At 45.1% G+C, this 17994-nt stretch overlaps 1 protein-coding gene across 1 annotated transcript; it reads right to left on the bottom strand.

Annotated features, from left to right (window-relative positions):
* Positions 1-1280: 1280 nt before the first annotated feature.
* On the bottom strand, positions 1281-11065 carry LOC311609117 (cystatin-A-like). Its single transcript, XM_084801897.1, has 3 exons — positions 10909-11065; positions 3095-3196; positions 1281-1690 (listed from the first exon to the last, which is right to left on the bottom strand). Exons 1-3 carry the CDS (start codon positions 11056-11058, stop codon positions 1562-1564), a joined length of 381 nt encoding a protein of 126 aa, XP_084658023.1. The 5' UTR covers positions 11059-11065; the 3' UTR covers positions 1281-1561.
* Positions 11066-17994: the final 6929 nt, after the last annotated feature.

The raw sequence follows: 17994 nt of genomic DNA, 5'->3' as shown, positions 1-17994 counted from the left end.
GGGTGAGGGCATTTCTGACCAAACCTAATTATCTCAGTTTGAGCTTTGGACTCACATGGTAGAAAGAGGGAACTGATTTCCTTAAGTTATCTTCTGACCACAAGGGGTCTGTGGAGTGCATACACTCACACACACACACACCCACACCCACACACACACCCACACCCACACACACACACACACCACAGACAAACACGCATATACACACAACACACACACACACACACACACACACACACACACACGAACAAACAAATAGATGAAATAAGAATTTTAAAAGAAGACAGAAATTAGATGGAGCACATGACTCTGGACTGGACCTTTTCTAATAAAGGACATTATTGCAACAACTTGACAAACTGGAATGGCATCTGGGGACTTGGACGTTACTATGGCAACAGTGTCCATTTTCTGATCTTCATTGTTTTTTCCCTGCACAGGAGAATGTCCTTGTTGTCTGCACAGCTATTTGCACTAGTGTGTGCCAGGAGGCATTTGTTGTTGTTGGGAAATCACTGCAACTAACTCTCAAGTGTGACAGGAGAGTAGGGAGGGGAAAGTGCAGCTCTTCTGTAAGTTTAGGATGGTTTCAAAGCACATCTTGTAAAGTAGCCATGTAATTTTCAAACATGAAAGCAGAAATGACATGCTGGGTGTGGAGCTCCTCTTCCCCAGGGGTCCTTGGCCACAGGCCCATGAGGACAAGGGGAGCAGAAGTGGGAAGCAGGGTGCAGACTTCTCGTGAGTATGATGGAATGACTTCCAGGAACAGCTGCAGTGAGACAGCTCAACTCTATTCAAGGGAGGTGAGGGGAATGTATAGGGCAGGGACAGTAGCTGGGGCATCACCTAACAGGTGCCCACAGTGTGCTTTAGTTGCACCTGGCAGCACAGTTCTGTCACATGGATGGGAACACGGTACTTTATTATCCTATGGGTGGCAGGGGAGAGTGTTAGCAGGGAAGTGTGTCAAAGGCCATACTCCAGCTAGGGTCAGGCATCTGTGCCTAGAGACCATCTCCAGATAAAGTCAGGCAGAGAATAGGGGGTCCTGATGCGGGGGAGGGAGTCCTTCATTTTGCACTAAGCTTGGACAGCCATCCAGACATGATGAGCTGTGACCTTAGGAAGCCACCTCCTCCAACATCTGTTTTCTGGAGAACCACAGGAAACAAGGAATGTGCTTGCCTGACCTCCACATGCACCTGCCGTGAGGGTGGGGCAGCACTAACCTGTGTGGAATTGCACCTGAGCCTTAGTTTTTATAAATTCTCTAGTCAGTATCCTTTATTGTGGAATTTGTACTCCAAAACATTAACACTGTGATCTCCTCGACAGGGTATATAATAAAGTTGGAATGATGCAGAGATTAGCACGGCCCATGTCCAAGGATGACATGTAGCTTTTGAAATGCTCTATATTTAGAACTATTGTCTAGAAAGTAAAGGTCAATATAATACATGGGTAGAATGGGCAAAAACAGTTATTGGAAGAATGGTTCTTTACTGATGGCGGCGTCTCTTTACAATGACAGGAAGCAGGTCACTTTAGAATTTGCTGCTTAGAAGTAGGTCAGCTCATCATCCTTGGATTTGTTATCCTGGTAACCACTAAGTACCAAATCCTCATTTCGTCCTGGAAGACCTCTGAAGACTTTCACGTGCAGGTAACGACCACCTCCTACATCCACCTGAAAGACATAAAAGGAGGAAGGAAGGAAGGAAGGAAGGAAGGAAGAAAGAAAGGGAGGGAGGGATATTATTCACATGGGTTTCCATCGTATTACAAATCTTTCTTGTAAAGAATTGCTGTGGTAAGCTGTCCTCACTTCTGGCCCAAGGCACCAACCATGAACAGAGCTCCCATCAACCCTTCTGTTAAGAGAAAGAGCAACTAACAGGATGGCAGGACACATATTTCTTAGACTTATTCTTAACACCTTTTAGAAAAAGATTTTATTCCATTTATTTGTATGGATGTTTTGCCTGCTCGTGTGTAAGTGCATCGTGTGAATGCGATGCCTTGAAGATGTAAGAAGAGTGTGTCAGCTGCCCTGGAGCTGCAGGGAGAGACGGCTGTGAGCTGCCCGGGGGGGGGGGGGGGGGAGAGGGGGGCCTGGGACCCAAAGCCAGGTCCTCTGCAAGAGCAGCCAGTGCTCTCATGCACTAAGCCATCTCTCCATCTGCATTTAATTTATTATGCTTTTCATTAGAATAGGATCACAAATCTCATTCCAGAGTTACGTTTTATTTCCATGATGCCTGGAACAGGAGCAGAGGGCACCTGTGTTTTTGGTCCAGTGGCAACTCAGGGTAGGTAAAGGCACTTGAATATCTGTTCTCTGTGGAGCCAGGATCATCTTTGTTTCATACACAAAGAGAAACCCAGCTCCTATTTATTATCCACAGCTGAGTTTGTGAATTGGTTCCCTTGAAGTCATAAGGATATCAAAGGATTTTTTCTATTAGAACTTAATAATTTAATTTATAAAAGTTGTTTAATTTTAAAAATTAAATATATTCATGTGTGTCTGTGTTTGAGTATGCACACATAAGAACAAGTGTCCTTGGAGACCAGAGGAGTCAGCTCTCTGACTGCTGGCTCATAGCCATCTATCATGGGCTGATGCCCTCTTCTAGTATGCAGACATACATGTAGACAGAGCACTCAAATACAGGAATAAATAATTTTTAAAAAAGAATTACTTACATTATATAAGTAACCACTTATTAAAAGGCTGAAAGTGGCTTGAGTTATTCTTTCCACTAATAACTGAAGTCCTTTAAGTGCATTTAACTGGTCAACTCTCTACCCTAATATGTAGCCTCCCCATCACCTAACAGAAGAAATAGCCATGGCGGCCAACCAAGGCCTGAGCGGTTACCATCTTTTTCTGTACATTTCTAGAAATTAAGAAGCACATAAGAAAGCTTCCTACATTCTCAGGGAAAAACAGTGGAAATAGCCTATCTTTTGATGGATTTGGGATCTTCCACTTGCAGGTGTCTTAATGAAAGACAACTGATAGAAACTAAGGTACCATCTGGGCAACAGGAAACATGGCGGCAGTGCTAAACCAAGGCTGGATTCTAACCTTAATGAAGTAATTGACTCCAGCGACCACTTGTGATTTATACTCAGTGGCTTCATACTTTTCAAATTTCCCATTGGTTTCCTCTTCAAGCTGTGCTCTGACCTTATGAAGAGAAAGGGGAGACAATGTTAGAGCTGTGTTGACTCAGCTTACCTGACTTACAAGTCTGGGACCCTCATACTGCTGAGACTCCTCAGAGGTGCTGATGAGCCTCCCAGTGGCAACTCAGCCTCTAAGCCCAGAACTTGGAAGTCTGAGGCAGAAGGATGTCGTTCAAGAGCAGCTTGGGCTGTATAGAAAGCTCCAGGCAAGCTGGGGCTACAGATTAAGACCCTGGAACAAAACTCAAAATAAAACCACAAACTAAAGAAGATACACTCCTTTTTCCTCCCATAGAAAATACCTTAAGACCATAACACAAGTTTAAAGAGTCAAATCATATTACATGGGGCTGGATTAATATCAGATCACTGTGGTATTATGAAACAGTCATAATTTAGGGACAGCCCAATAGCTCAGCAGGTAAAGTCACTTGCCACCAAGAGAGCATGACAACCTGACTTCCATCCCTGGGACCCACCTGGTGGAAGGAGAGAATGAACTTCTGCAAATTTTCCTGTGGTCTACACACACACACACACACACACACACACACACACACACACACACCAGTTTGCAATGGAGGGCTCCAATAATTACATGTATTCTTGATTAGTAAGTGAAAACACGACAGCAGTAATTACTCCTTATTGTTTTAAACTGATTGCACAGTCAATGGTGAAAATAACATATTGCACTGATTTAGAGCAGTGGTAGTTTGCACTAATGTCTCCATCTTACACACCCACCACACCCATTCCAGAACCACGAACTTTAACATGACGTATTATCACTAAGGTGTCTATAAAGGTTTCCAGTTGTCTCTCAATGCCCACCCCTACCCTCCTGCAGGGTTTCTCTGTGTAGCCTTGGATTTTCTGGACCTCAACTCTGTAGACCAAGCTGCCCTTACACTCAGGGATCCTCCTGCCTCTGCCTCCCAAGAGCTGGGATTAAAGGCCTGTGCCACCATGCCCGGCTGTAACTCCTTTCTCTGTCATGGAGGATGAAGCCTGCTTCCATTCACAATGTATTGATGTAGTTAATCAGTTCTAGCGTACACATAAGACAGCTTAAGAGTTTCACATCTAATCCCCTTAAAATCCATTTACAAACCAAAATATAGCATGTGCAACCAGTTCTCATACAGACGCTGTGAGTGCTGTGGGCTCATCATCTTCCTGTTTCTATCTGACCACGTCTGAAAACTGTTGTTGCCTTGTGAGGCTACAGGATACTCACAGGTCCCAGGGACTAAATGCAGATGCTGTTAGGGCGCCATCCTTCTGTCTGTGGCAGGGGATGGAAGAAGCTAGGTGCTGGCACTGCGGAAAGGAGTTAGTCTCACACTCAGTGCAGAAACGTTTCCTCAGTGTTCTGTGCCACCCTTCTTGAGGTGCTCAGCTAGACCCGACATGCTAGAGTCTTCTGCGATCACTTGGGGTCCATTTCTGCTAGCAGCCAAGCTCCAGGGCTGAGAAGGGGCAGCAGCTCAGGATGGAGGATGCTGAGGGGAAGGCTGGGGTGGGCTAGCTGCTGGTCATACACATCCATCAGAGCCCTGGTCTCCTGACTCAGTCCTGCCCTCACAATGCCAATGCCAGCCATTAGCAATCGAATACACAGCTGAGCCATATGAGTCTCTTGCTTAGGCTTAGCCCTGCCCTCCACGGCTCAGCTTCAACCTCCCCGACTCCCAGGCTCCATCTCCTCTCTTCTGTTCCTGTTCTTCAGGCAGTGTCTGCTGGTTTCCGGTGACCTTAATAATGGGTTCAACCCCGTCAACCCTTTCCTGTCCCTGGGAGGAAACTAACTCTGTCTTAAGATAGGCGCTCCACTGAGAAGTTGGCTCCTGCTCTCTGCTGAAGCATGTAAACACGGCCAACTTCAGTCAGGCCTCCAGGGCACCAGAGTTCTCTCAAGGCCCCCTGAATCCTTCCCTCAGTGGGGAGATGTTCTCAACCCTTCTCTGCTGGTGCCTCAGTTGACTGTGAGAACTATTTCCAAAGGTGTCTGCAGACTGAGTTCTAATTTCTATCTCTCCCATGAATGGATCCCAATTGTATTTTCTTCATTGTATTTGTGTATTTCCACCTAGGTCCAGAATTTTCCATGAGAGACTTGATTTCAAATACTCTGGGTTGTGTCCTAACAAGCACGGGTACCACAAGCACTGTGGAAGATGCAGCCTCTCTCCCTTTGTGGTGAGGCAGATTCGCATCCTTTAATGTGGGATTCCACGGACCTGAGTGATGATGGGCCATTGGGAAGTAGGGGAAGAGGTGAGTGAGGAGATTGTTAGTGAAACTTTCAGATTCAGAAAGTAGCTTGGCACTGAGAGAACCTCCAGGAAGGAACCCAGAAGGCTGAGGCCAGCTGGGGACGTCCTTGTGGAGCCTGGTGTGTCAGACAGAACCTGTGTTGTACCAGGTGCTCTTGTCCTTTCATAGCCTACGGTGTCTGATGGTGGCTGGAAACTCTGCCTTCGTCACGTTGTCCTCTGTCAGAGAGAGGGTCGTGTGGCACATCGTCTAAAGTTGTTCCAGCTGTTCAATTGCTGTGACTCTTGCTGGATTGTTCCATTTTCTAGGCTCAGAAGATTTTTTTTTTATTATCCATGACATTTTTATTTTATTCATTTTTTTTGTTTTGTTTTTTTTTGTTTTTTGTTTTTCGAGACAGAGTCTCTCTGTGTAGCCTTGGCTGTCCTGGACTCACTTTGTAGACCAGGCTGGCCTCGAACTCACAGCGATCCACCTGCCTCTGCCTCCCGAGTGCTGGGATTAAAGGCATGCGCCACCACGCCCGGCCCTTATTCATTTATTTTTAATTTTTTATTAATTTATTCTTGTTACATCGCAATGGTTATCCCATCTCTTGTATCCTCCCATTCTTCCCTCCCTCCCATTTCCCCTTATTCCCCTCCACTATGTAGGCTCAGAAGATTTAAGCCATGGGGGCATCCAACAGCGGCACACTACCCCATTCTCCTGTCATTCTTCAGGGGATGGATAGACGATGTCAGTATTTAAGAAAATGTCCAATCAGAAAAGAGAATTCAGGGAACAGTATGAGAATATGTTAAGGTTATAGGACATTTCTTACGGACATTTGTCAACTGTTATGTTTTGAAGGAAGTAAGAAGAAAAGCATGCAGGGCACAAGAAAACCAAGTCACTGGACTATGAATGGAGGGAGAGACAGAGTAGGCCTGAAGGGAGGGGTTTGACCTGAAGCGATATGCTAACCTAGGGTGTTTCCTCTGCCGAATGCGAGCAATTTTCTAAGCTGAATAAGAACTGAGAAACCTGCCTGGGAGACCATGGGAGGAGGGGGTGGGGTGGGAGACAGCATGGCAAAGGTATAGGTTTCTAGAAAAACAACAAATAGAACTGAATGGATGCTCTGCTGTCCCCAGGGTCCTGCTGTGACATGGGCATTCATTCATCACACTGGAGTGATGAGCTTTCTGTGGTTCTGTGACTTCCTGGAGCAGGTGTGAAGGAGGCGGAAGTGAGGGCAGTGGGAGTGGTCTCTAATTGAACGTTGGAACGTGTCACAGCTCAAAGGATCGTGGGAATCAGAGTGGAGGAGTATATGAAAAACATCCCTCATGGACGAGTGAGCAAGAGGATCTAGGCATGCTCTGATGGATGGAGGGAGGGTAGGTGCCTTGAGAACTCTGATGTGGATGAATGGCAGGTTCTCCGGGCATGGACCACAGAAGTGACTGACCAGAAAGCCTAGGTTGGATAGAGGACCAAAGTCTGTTGATGAGGGCAATGGAAGCCATGACTTGGTAAAGCCCAGGGTGTGTCCAATTGTGGTGAGAAGGTATTGGCGTGGTGTCCCAGCCAACGAAACTCATACTTAGTGTGCTCGCCAGCCTGGAATGGTGCTTAGCAACCAAGCTTCGGATGTGAAGATGAGCATGCGCAGTGTGGGCAGACATTTGCATATGTAATCATAGCCTTTGCTTCTAAAAATAATCATTACAATAACATTTCTTTCCCTTAGATGAGCATAGTTGGAATTCTCATCGAGTGGCTACCTGCACATACAATAAAAGGTCACCAACTGCCATCTGACGCTGCTGTTGGAGCCGTCCTTTTCTTTGGTTTTTCATTGCACATGTTACCAGCTTTTCAAGGATGGGAATATTTATGCCTCTTCGTTTCATTATGTGACAGTCTTACTTCCCAGCTACTTTGTACATTTTCCTGAGAGCAGGAGCCATCTTATGGCCTCCTTCCTGCTTAGCAACTCTGATAGAGCTCTCTACATAAGTAGCATTTCTTTCCTTTTTGTTTTTTTTGAGACAGGATTTCTCTGTGTGGCCCTGGCTGTCCTAGAACTCACTCTGTAGACCAGGCTGGCCTTGAACCCTGAGATCCACCTGCTTCTGCTTCCGGAGTGCTGGAATTAAAGGCTTGCGCCACTACTGCCATGTGGCAATAATCAACTCCATCAGGTGGGTTGCTGCACTGAGCCATCTAGTTACCTGATAACCAGTGTTTTCTAAATGACAAACTTTAATACTCAGCTCCCCTGAAAATTCTCACATCCTCCCAAGCCCAGAGCCTCTGCTTGCCATTCTGTGGGTTTGATGCTTAATTCCCCGGGGTCATGAAGTGAAGGTGCCATATCTCTGTGGTAACTTTCTCTTCTCTCCGTGGGGGCCTTTTGTCTTTCCTCCTTTCCCTCCTCCCTACTGGGAGTCTGTGAACAGCCAATAGTTTTCTCTTCTTCTAAGACCATTTAACAGTGTAGTTTTTTTTTTTTTAAGTAAAACATATATTAAAGATGTAAGGAAGAAAAGTACAAAGTAAATAACAGGTAGTGGAGATTTTCTCTGGGACCCCCTCAATCACGTTAGGGATGTGATACCCGCTCTGGCCTGACACTGTCAGGACCCAACCGACCATAATCTTGGAGGGGTGGATTGACTTTTCTGCTTTACAAGGGTTTTCTCTAGCATCTGCCTCTAGATTTCTTTGGAGGGGGAAGTGATGGCTGGCCGTAGTTGGGAAAATGCCTCCTCAAATACACTTTCCTGCCTGCTTCTCTGCCTCCTAGCTCTTAACTGGGAATTGTCCCCCAAGGCTGTCTCCTGCAAGAGAGGACAGATGAGTGATGTCTGGGGACCGAGCCACCATACTGCACTTGTTCACCTAACAGGAAAGGGTTGACAGCGATGCCCAAAGTCTTTTTCGGTCTTAAAACTATGATTATGAAAAAGTACTTAGTTTTTATTTTATAATATGCTCTAGATAGTTTGACTTCCTCTACACTGTTAATTTTTGGCACACAGAGGCCATGCCTTATTCCCCTTTATGTAGCTTTTACAGTTTGTAGCCTGGTGGTAGACTCAGGAAATGCCCCTGTGATGAAATGGTTCACGGCTTTGCATCTTGCACAGAGATGCATAAACCTGAGGCCATGGCTTCCATGGAGAAGGCAAGTTTGCTGCACCCCCTCCTCTCATACCTACAAAGCTCCCCCAGGGTGCTGAGGCTGTGCAGTGGAAAGGACAGGCCAGTTTCTTAGCTGGGTGATGCTCCAAGCATTTTGGGTCTTGTTTTCATGATCTAAATACAGATGTAATGTTTCCTCGCTGCCCCAGGGCTTTGAAGATCACGTGAGTGTGGGGTGGAAGTCAAGGCTTTTGACACAGCAAAGTTCCTTCCCCTGGTGAAGTAACTTGGTCAATATCCTTTTTTTTCATTCTACTTCTCTGAAAGTGGCAAGAACATACTTCTAAATTAATTTTATTACTGAAGATGTGACCCACAGATGGCGTCATTAGCAAGGTAAGCCCTTCCGGTAGCTCCTTAAGTTTTAAAAATCATATGATCAAAATACATTGTGTGTATATATGAACTTCTTATGGAACTAGTGAAAATATTATATTTAAGAATTATCCTAGCCAGGCAGGATGGCACACTCCTGTAATCCCAGGTACTTGGGAGACTAGCGGCAGGAGGGTTACCTTAACCTGTGAGGTCAGGATCACTCTGAGGAACAACAAGATCCCCATTTCAAAAAAAAATAAACAAAACAAATGGGCTGGAGAAATGCCTCAGCGGTTAAGAGCACTGGCAGTTCTTCCAAAGGTCCCAGCAACCCCATGGTGGCTCACAACCATCTGTAATGAGATCTGGTGCCCTCATCTGGCCAGCTGGCATACATGCAGGCAGGATATTAGATAAATAATAAATAAATAAATCCTTTTAAAAAAGAACAATTGTTCTAGATAACCAGGTGATATCTAGACTATTAGAAATCATTAAAACCTGCTCTATCTTCTATATTTCCAATAACTATATTCCCTTGTCTATCTCTTACAGCTCTGCTTCCTGGGACATCTTGGGGATTTTTCAGGCACCATACATACACAGCAACTTTGCCTTATTGGTTCATATTGGTTTTTGAGATGATTTTTCTGCACATTATTTTAGTTAGTCCTTAAGCTCTTTCTTCTTGAAAATGAAATGCAGGACTTTTCTCTTTCTTTCTTTCTTTCTTTTTTTCTATTTTTTTGTATCCTACTTTAAACCTATCTTTCTGAGGCCTCCTGTGATGCTGTGTATCTGGTCCAACAGGAAAGCAAAGCCAGGGGGAGGAGCAACCACAGAGAGTGAGAGCCTGGAAGAACTGTGGACCTGCAGGCCTGTCTGGCCCTCCTCAGTCAGACCTGTGTTTTATCTAGAGCAGTAGGGGACTCACGTGCACATTCAAGTTGGAGGACACCAACTTGATGTGAGGTTTCTAATGGAGATAAAAATAAAGTGCCCCTAGATATTTAGAGAAATAAAGCCATGAGTGAGAACTATTCAGTCTTACATACGTGGTCACTGAATTTTAGGCCTGTGACCCCTGTCTAGAATGTTCTGTGTCTTAAGCATGAAGGCTCCCATCTCTTTGGCTCATAGAAACCAATGGTGCCTGGCATGGTGGTACGTACCTATAATCCCAGAACTTAGAAGTTGAGGCAGGAGGATTGTCATGAGTTTGAGCTTAGCCTGGGTTACATAATTGCTAGGCGAGCCAAGACTACATAGCACCAACACCATGTCTCAAACAAACAACAAACAAGGCTGATCTTGTCTGCCAGGAGGACGCAATATCTCAGGGAGGCAAATAAAGTGATCTATGAAAATAAGATGACAGATTACAAACTTACACCTACAATTTGCATGTATTTCTCCTTTATAAACCATGCAACACAGTACATTTTGATTACATAGATGATAGTTAAGCAAGATGTATTGACTTGCTAAAAAACATTGAGTTCTATTGACTGTGATGGTTTGGTGGACATAGCATCTTAGAGTCAAGGCAGGCACCCTTAAAACCTGAGATGACATTGGTTTCAACTTGTCAAACTGCAAAACTCCATCCATAAGTGGATTCAAGTTCCTAAGATCACACATCTAAGTAAAAGGTTTAGAGACAAGCCAGTGTGAATTCACCTTCAGCAAATTGGGAGACTGAGGCTGCAGTAAACAATGTGATTTGGCCGACTTTACTCTTGGAGTGCTGGAATTTCACTGAAAGGTTTAGTGTTCCACTGTCATCTGTATGCAAGTCTGAATAAAACCCACAGATTCCTGGTTTCTGTGATTTCTCACACTCTTAATACAGGGCCAAATTATGAATCAAGTTATGAAAGCTTGATTCGGGATCAAGCTTTTTCCTGAAGTGCATCGACTCACCTTGTCAGCAATCTCCTGGATTTCTGGTGTGGCAGGTCTGGCCTCTGACAAGCCTCCAGGAACCATTCTGGTGAGCGGTCTTTGCTGAGCAGGATGCTGAGATGAAGTGACCAAGCAACCAGGGAGACTCAGGGTTTTAAAGGTGCCCATAAGCTCCTCCTATGTAATGCATTACCTCCCACAATAATGAGTGTGGCCTCAGGCAAGTCTGATTGTCAGCCTTGGAGGAAAAAGCTGAGTGGAGTTGGGGGGAAATGAGGGGGTGGTGGTGGTGGGGGGGGGAAGAGAGCAAGTGGGTATGGCATAGGCAAATGAGGTGGGGGCAGTGGGTGTGGTATAGTTTCCTCCCTGTACTCTATGTGTCAATTATTTCATCCTGTTGTGTCTTTGTGTCATGTGAGGAAAGATATGTGTAACCAGAGTTTCCAAATATGTTAAACTCTGAAGAGTTCTTTGAAGAGAGAATACTTAATAATGTCAAGGCTGGTTGCTTAGAATCCGCCCAACTTGATAAAGACATTAACCCTGTCCACAGAGGGCTTTTACTTATAGTTTCTAAATGTTTATCCCCAAACACAAAGAATAAAATGGCAAACATCTTCATTTCTTCTGCGGCTGTTGATTTTCTTGTTTTTGTTTTGTTTTGTTTTGTTTTAAGAATGGATTTCATGTAGCCTAGACTGACCTGGAACTCACTATGAGCCTTGGACCTCTGACTCTCCTGCAGAGTGCTGGGATTGCAGTCAGTAGGTAATCTATCAGTTACCAGCCCAACCACTTAAAAGGTAGGGAATCTCCTTAGAATAACTGGGTGTCAAGAAGGAAGTTCTGGGGATAACTGGGAATAGGGCACAGCAAAGGGACAGAGGCTTGTTGCTCACCAATGCCTGCCCACTGGGGCAATTCCACCAGAGAGAGAGAGAGAGAAAGGGGTAGACATGTTCAGTTCTGAGTGATGGAAATATAGATGTCGGTTATTTTATTATGTTCATCTGTATTTTGAACAGTTGTAGAAACAACCAAAATCCTTCTTACCAGTGGGCTGAGAGTCTGTCTTAAAAAGAAAACAAAACAAACCCAAACAAACAACAACAGTAACAAAAAACAAGTCACAAAGAAATAACTGACAAATAACCTTTCTTTAGATTTACAAGAACCAGAGAGTCTGGTAATCTTTATATGACATCAGAGTCTTATACTTTTTCTTTTAATCCTGTGTATCAACTGATGCAACCTGTAGGTTTCTGTGAGGTTTGATTTACAGAAAAGAAATAGGGTTCTCTAGCTAGGAGCAGTGGTGCACGCCTTTAATCCAGCTCTGGGGGAAGCAAAGGCAGGTGTATCTCTGTGAGTTCGAGGCCAGCCTGACCTACAAAATGAATCCAAGACAGCCAAGGCTACACAGAGAAAACCTATCTTAACCCAAAATAAGACAAACAAAGCAATATGGCTGTCTAAAGAAAAGTTAATTCAACTTGGCTTGAGAGGCTGCTGTCTACTGAAATGTTCTGATGTTTGGAGAAGAGGAAAACAAAGCTATGTGCCCTGAATGATGCAGACACTCAGGCAGCTCTCATCACATAAACACTGAATTCAAGCAGTGAGGAGCCAGCGCTTCAGTAACAGTTCAAACTTCAGCTTATGGTTCTGGGATAAGGTCATCAATGGTGCCCCCCCCCCCTCTCTCTCTCTCTGTGTGTGTGTGTGTGTGTGTGTGTGTGTGGTAACTGGTCTCACGTGTCTCAAGTCAAGAGGCCAAGAAGAATGAATGCTGGAGGTCAGCTCACTTCCTAGGACCATGGTATGGTGTCCCCCATATTTAGGGTGGGTCTACCAACCCGGTTGACCCAATCTAAAACTTTCCTCAGTGAGGTGCCAGAGGTTTGTTTCCAAGGTCTTTCTAACTAAATGCCATCAAATTGACAGGATTGATCATCATGATGGTCAACTAGAGTCTAGAAGTTGGTTTTTTGTTAGAGACAGGGGTTTGCTATCATGTCCCACAGGCTTTCCTTGAACTCCCCATGTATCCCATCTTGACCTTGACCTCAGGACCCTCTTGAATCTACCTCTCAAACTCTGGGATTATAAGCACTTATCTCTGTGTCTAGTGCTAACATCTGCTGATTTTAAATGGCTTGTTCTTGTAAACCTCTTTGCTGATGTTCAGACTCAGAAAATGACACATTAAGGTCTGGGATATAGCCTAGTGGTAGAGAGCTCTATGCCAAGCTTGCTCAAGGCACTAGGTTCAATCCCTAATAACACCCAGAAAAAATATTCTTTCACAAGGCAGATCATTGAACCATACCGGTTCCCTTGAAGATATGCATAAAACCTAGAAACCTTGTTCAAACCTTCCCCTGCCCTTTTGCGTAGGAGCAGTTGTCAAACCTGCCTTGCCTTGAAGTAGGTCATAAAATCTTCATTCTAGGAGGGGTCTGCCCAGCACCATAGAGAGGAACTGCCTCACAGGTCGACCAAGAATCTGACCTGACCAGCCTTTCTGGTTCTCCTACCCAGTCCTCCATCAGGAGGCCATAAACTCTTTGTCCAATCACATCTGCATTTAGCTGTCTATTTTGGACCAAATTAAGACCAGATAGCTGTTCCTGGGTATTTCGGTCTTCCTTTCTAAAGTTTCCTGTGTCGTGTAAGGCTTTGATTACATAAACTGGCCTGGCTTTTTTTGTATGCTGTCTTCTGTCATAGGACTGTGAACCTTAAAATGAGGAGGGTGGGTTGTACTCGCTACATGCTCCTACACGACAAACCATGAGAATGAGCGCTTTTGCACTGAGACAAAAGTCTGACCTGCTTCTTTCACAAACGTTTCTTCTTTTATAATGTTTATTTAATCAATTTATTCAGATTACAACTCAATGGTTATCCTATCACTTATATCTTCCCATTCCTCCCTCCCTCCCTCTTTCACCCTATTCCCCTCCCCTAGGTCTATGACTGAGGGGGATTTCCTCCCCCACTTTATGGTCATAGGCTATCAAGTCTCATCTTGGTAGCCTGCTTATTCTTTCTTTGAGTGCCACCAGGGCTCCCCACGAAGGGGAGGTGGTCAAATATGGGGCACCAGAGTTCATGTCAGAGTCAGTCCCCGCTGTACACATAACTGTGGAGAATGTCCTGTCCATTGGCTAGATCAGAGTAGGGGTTTCATGTTTACTACTTGTATTGTCCTTGGTTAGTGCAGTAGGATAAACCTTTCTTTAAAAAGATATTTTAAAAATTATTTAGTTTTGGTTTTTTGAGAGAGGGTTTTTCTGTGTACTCTTGGCTGTCCTGGACTTGCTTTGTAGACCAGGCTGCCCTCAAACTCAAAGTTATTCACCTGCCTCTGCCTCCTGAGTACAGGGATTAAAGGCATTTGCCACCATGCCCAGATGACTTTTTTAATTTTAAAAAATTTGTTTATTTTTAATTTATTTGCTTTACATCCTGGTTGTTGCCCCCTCCCTCATCTTCTCCAAGTTTCTCCCATCCTTCACTCTTGACCCCTCCCCCTCCTCCCTTCCCTAGTCCTCAGAAAGGGGGAGCCCTCCTCCCCTACCATCTGACCCCAGCCTATCAAGTCTCATCTGGACTGCCTACATCCTCTTCCTCTGTGGCCTGGCAAGGCCACCCAAGCAAGGGGAAGAGATCAATGAGTGGGCACCAGAGGCCATGGCAGAGGCAGCCCCTACTCCCCATTTTATGGGACTCACATGGAGACTGCGCTGCCTATCGACTACATCTGAGCCAGGGGTCTGGGTTCTCTCTATGCATGGTGCTTGGTTGGTGCATCCGTCTCCGCAGGCCCCGATGGGCCCAGATTTGTTGGCTCTCTTGGTCTTCTTTTTGTTTTTTGTTTTGTTTTGTTGTTGTTGCCTTTGAGACAGGGTTTCTCTATGTCGCTCTGACTGTCCTGAACTCACTTTGTAGACCAGGCTGGCCTTGAACTCACAGCAATCCTCCTGCCTCTGCCTCCCAAGGGCTGGGATTATAGGGGTACATCACTATGCCTGGCCTCTTGGTCTTCTTGGGGTGCTCCTGTGCTCTCCGGGTCCTTCTATCCCTCACTCCTCCATAAGTCTCCCTGTGCTCTGACCCAAAGTTTGCCTGTGAGTCTCAGCATCTGCTTCAATCCCGTCTGGGTGTCGTCTCTCAGAGGACCTGTGTGGTAGGCTCCAGTCTGTTCCCTCTCTTCAAGCACTTCTGGCGTCTGTTCTATTTGTCCCACTGAATGAGAGTTAAGCATCCTCCCTGGGGTCCTCCTTGTTCCTTACCCTCTTTAGGTCTATGGATTGTACTCTGGTTATCCTGTATTGTGTGGCTAATATCCGCTTATAAGTCAGTATATACCCTGAGTGTCTTTCTGGCTCTGAGTTACCTCACTCAGGATGATCTTTTCTAGTTCCATCCTTTTGCTTGCAAATTTCAAGATTTCTTTGTTTTTAATTGGTGTAAATATACCACAATTTCTTCATCTATTCTTCAGTTGAGGGATATGTAGGTTGTTTCCAGATTCTGGCTATTATGAATAAAGCTGCTATGAACACAGTTGAGCAAATGTCCTTGCTGTATGATGGAGCATCTTTCTGGTATATGCCTGGTAGTGGTAGATCTGGGTCTTAAGATAGCTCTATTCCCAATTTTCTGAGAAAGCCCTAGATTGATTTTCAAAGTGGTTGTACAAGTTTGCATTTCCACCAGCAATGGAGGAGTGTTCCCCTTTCTCCACATACTTATCAGCATGAGCTGTCAATTGAGGTTTTTTTTTTTTTTTTTAGCCCTTCTGATAGGTATTAGATGGAATCTCAAATGTTTTGATTTGCATTTCTCTGATGAGTAAGGATGTTTCACATTTCTTCAGGCGTTTCTCAGACATTTGATATTCCTCTGTTGAGAATTCTGTTTGGCTCTGTACCCCATTTTTTTTTTGGTGTTTTGAGACAGGGTTTCTCTGTGTAGCCTTGGTTGTCCTAGGCTCACTTTGTAGACCATGCTGGCCTCAAAGTCACAGTGATACTCTTGCCTCTGCCTCCTGAATTCTGGGATTAAAGTCATGCATCACCACGTCCAGCTGTACCGCATTTTAAATTGGATTATTTGGTTTTTTTTTTCAACAGGGTTTCATTGTGTAGCTCTGGCTACTCACTATGCAGACTGGGTTAGCCTCAAACTCACAGAACTCCACCTGCTTCTGCCTCTCAAGTGCCAGGATTATAGGTGTGTGCCCCCATGAGGGACTGACAACCTTTGAATGTCAACAACTTGTTTCTCTGTAGTTTTCCATACAATAAAGACAGCAAGTGCAGTAAGAGTCAAGACACAATCTCCTCCTGAGAGTGACAGAGGAAGAGAGATGGTTGAGAACAATACAATATTGAAGATGAAAATCAATGGGGAACAAGTAGGGGGTGCTGTAAAACACTGTCTTCTGGGTGTGACAAGGCCACTGTGCACAAGATCAAGCCAACAGGATCAGTCAACACTCCAACAGTCTAACTCGCAGGGACACAAAGGAGGAAGATATCATTTTGGGGTATGGAGCGAGTGAGGGGGGTTTGGCAGCGTTGCTCCAACAGTTGCTTTAAAGAAAGACAGGAAAGAAAGAAAGAAAGGATGAGGGAGTGAGAAAGAGGCAGGAAATAAATAAATAAATAATGAATGAATGAATCAATGAATCAATGAATGCACACAGAGGTCCCACAGTCGGGTCAGGTAAGAGGCCAGACTCAGAAGCCATAAAAGCTGCTGGAGTGATTTGGGTTTGTGGCCATTAACCTGGTCCAAAAGCTGTGGCTTTGGTTCTGAAGTGTTTTCTGAGTTTGGTCATAGCTGTTGCCTTGGCAACTCCTCCTTGCATCCTAACCGACTCAGTATTTATGTTGGTTTCAATATCAGTTTGGAATCTAGAAACTCTAGAAAGCGAGATAGCCCTGGATAGGAATCAATCACCATGGGTAGAGAGAGCAGTCCCTGAAGAACTGCATTGGTTGCATAACCACCATCTCATTGCTGGCGGCAGCTTCTCATGGGAGCCACAGCAGAAGGCAGACACCGCGCCTCTTGATTGCTTCAGCTTCCCGCTGCCCTCACGTCCATTTATTCTGTTGCTGCTGCTGATTCCTCCACTGACAGCAGAGCCAGTGCTGCCAGGCTTCCATCAGGTTGACTAACTTCAAGAGGCTCTTTAGGAAACTTCCAGGTTTTTGGTGCCAGAGCTGGACAGCAGAGGCAGCCAGCCTTATGGACTGACTGACTCGCTGGCCTCTCCAGCAAGGACTTCCAGCTGCTGTGGGCCTACTCTGACTGCCGAGGCAAACCAGCCTCAAGAACCAAGCTGCCACTTTGTTTTCAGCCTCTCAGGTGTGATTCGGTTGATGTTGCAGTTGTAATGCAAGCTGACCCAATAAGGACTTTACTATGTATTTTTTTATCCCATTGACTGATTCACTGTCCCCACTGGAGTCGCCTCCTGCCTGATTAAGGGCACTGCCAGCTACCCAGCAGCTCAGTCCATAAGCTACAGGCTCCTACATACAGTCTCAGTTCCAAACTGACCCATGGGAAAAATATGCCCTGTCTTGTTAAAAATTACTATGTGTTTTTCGTTCTTCTTACGGTAGACATGAGACCTTTTGTAAGTATAAACTGAATGAATTCATACTTCTGTATAATTCATATGAACTTGCCCTCACTATTTTAAGAGGAGAAATCACACACACACACACACACACACACACACACACACACACACACACACACAGAAAGAGAGAGAAAGAGAGAGAGAGAGAGAGAGAGAGAGAGAGAGAGAGAGAGAGAGAGGGAAAGAGAGAGAGAGGGAGGGAACAGAGCACAACCCCATTGGGCTGACTATGAAGCCTTGAGGCCCTGTCTTTGTCTAGCTGTGGCCTCACCTCAATGTGGTTCCCTGCTGGTGCCCTCCAGGTGTGCCTGCTTCATGCAGCTCTTATGGGACGCGTCAGCTCTTCTCCACTCACACTCTGTGCCCTTGAGCTGCAGACAGGAAGGCCCCTTCTCGGGTTCTTACCCAGCATCTTAGCAGAAAGTTCACCTGCTAACAGG

This window comes from Acomys minous (assembly GCF_964271855.1).
Source record: "Acomys minous genome assembly, chromosome: 11".
In the NCBI taxonomy this organism is placed as follows: Eukaryota; Metazoa; Chordata; class Mammalia; order Rodentia; family Muridae; genus Acomys; species Acomys minous.
Note: the sequence above shows the minus strand (reverse complement) of the source record. Positions and strands in the feature narration are given on the sequence as shown.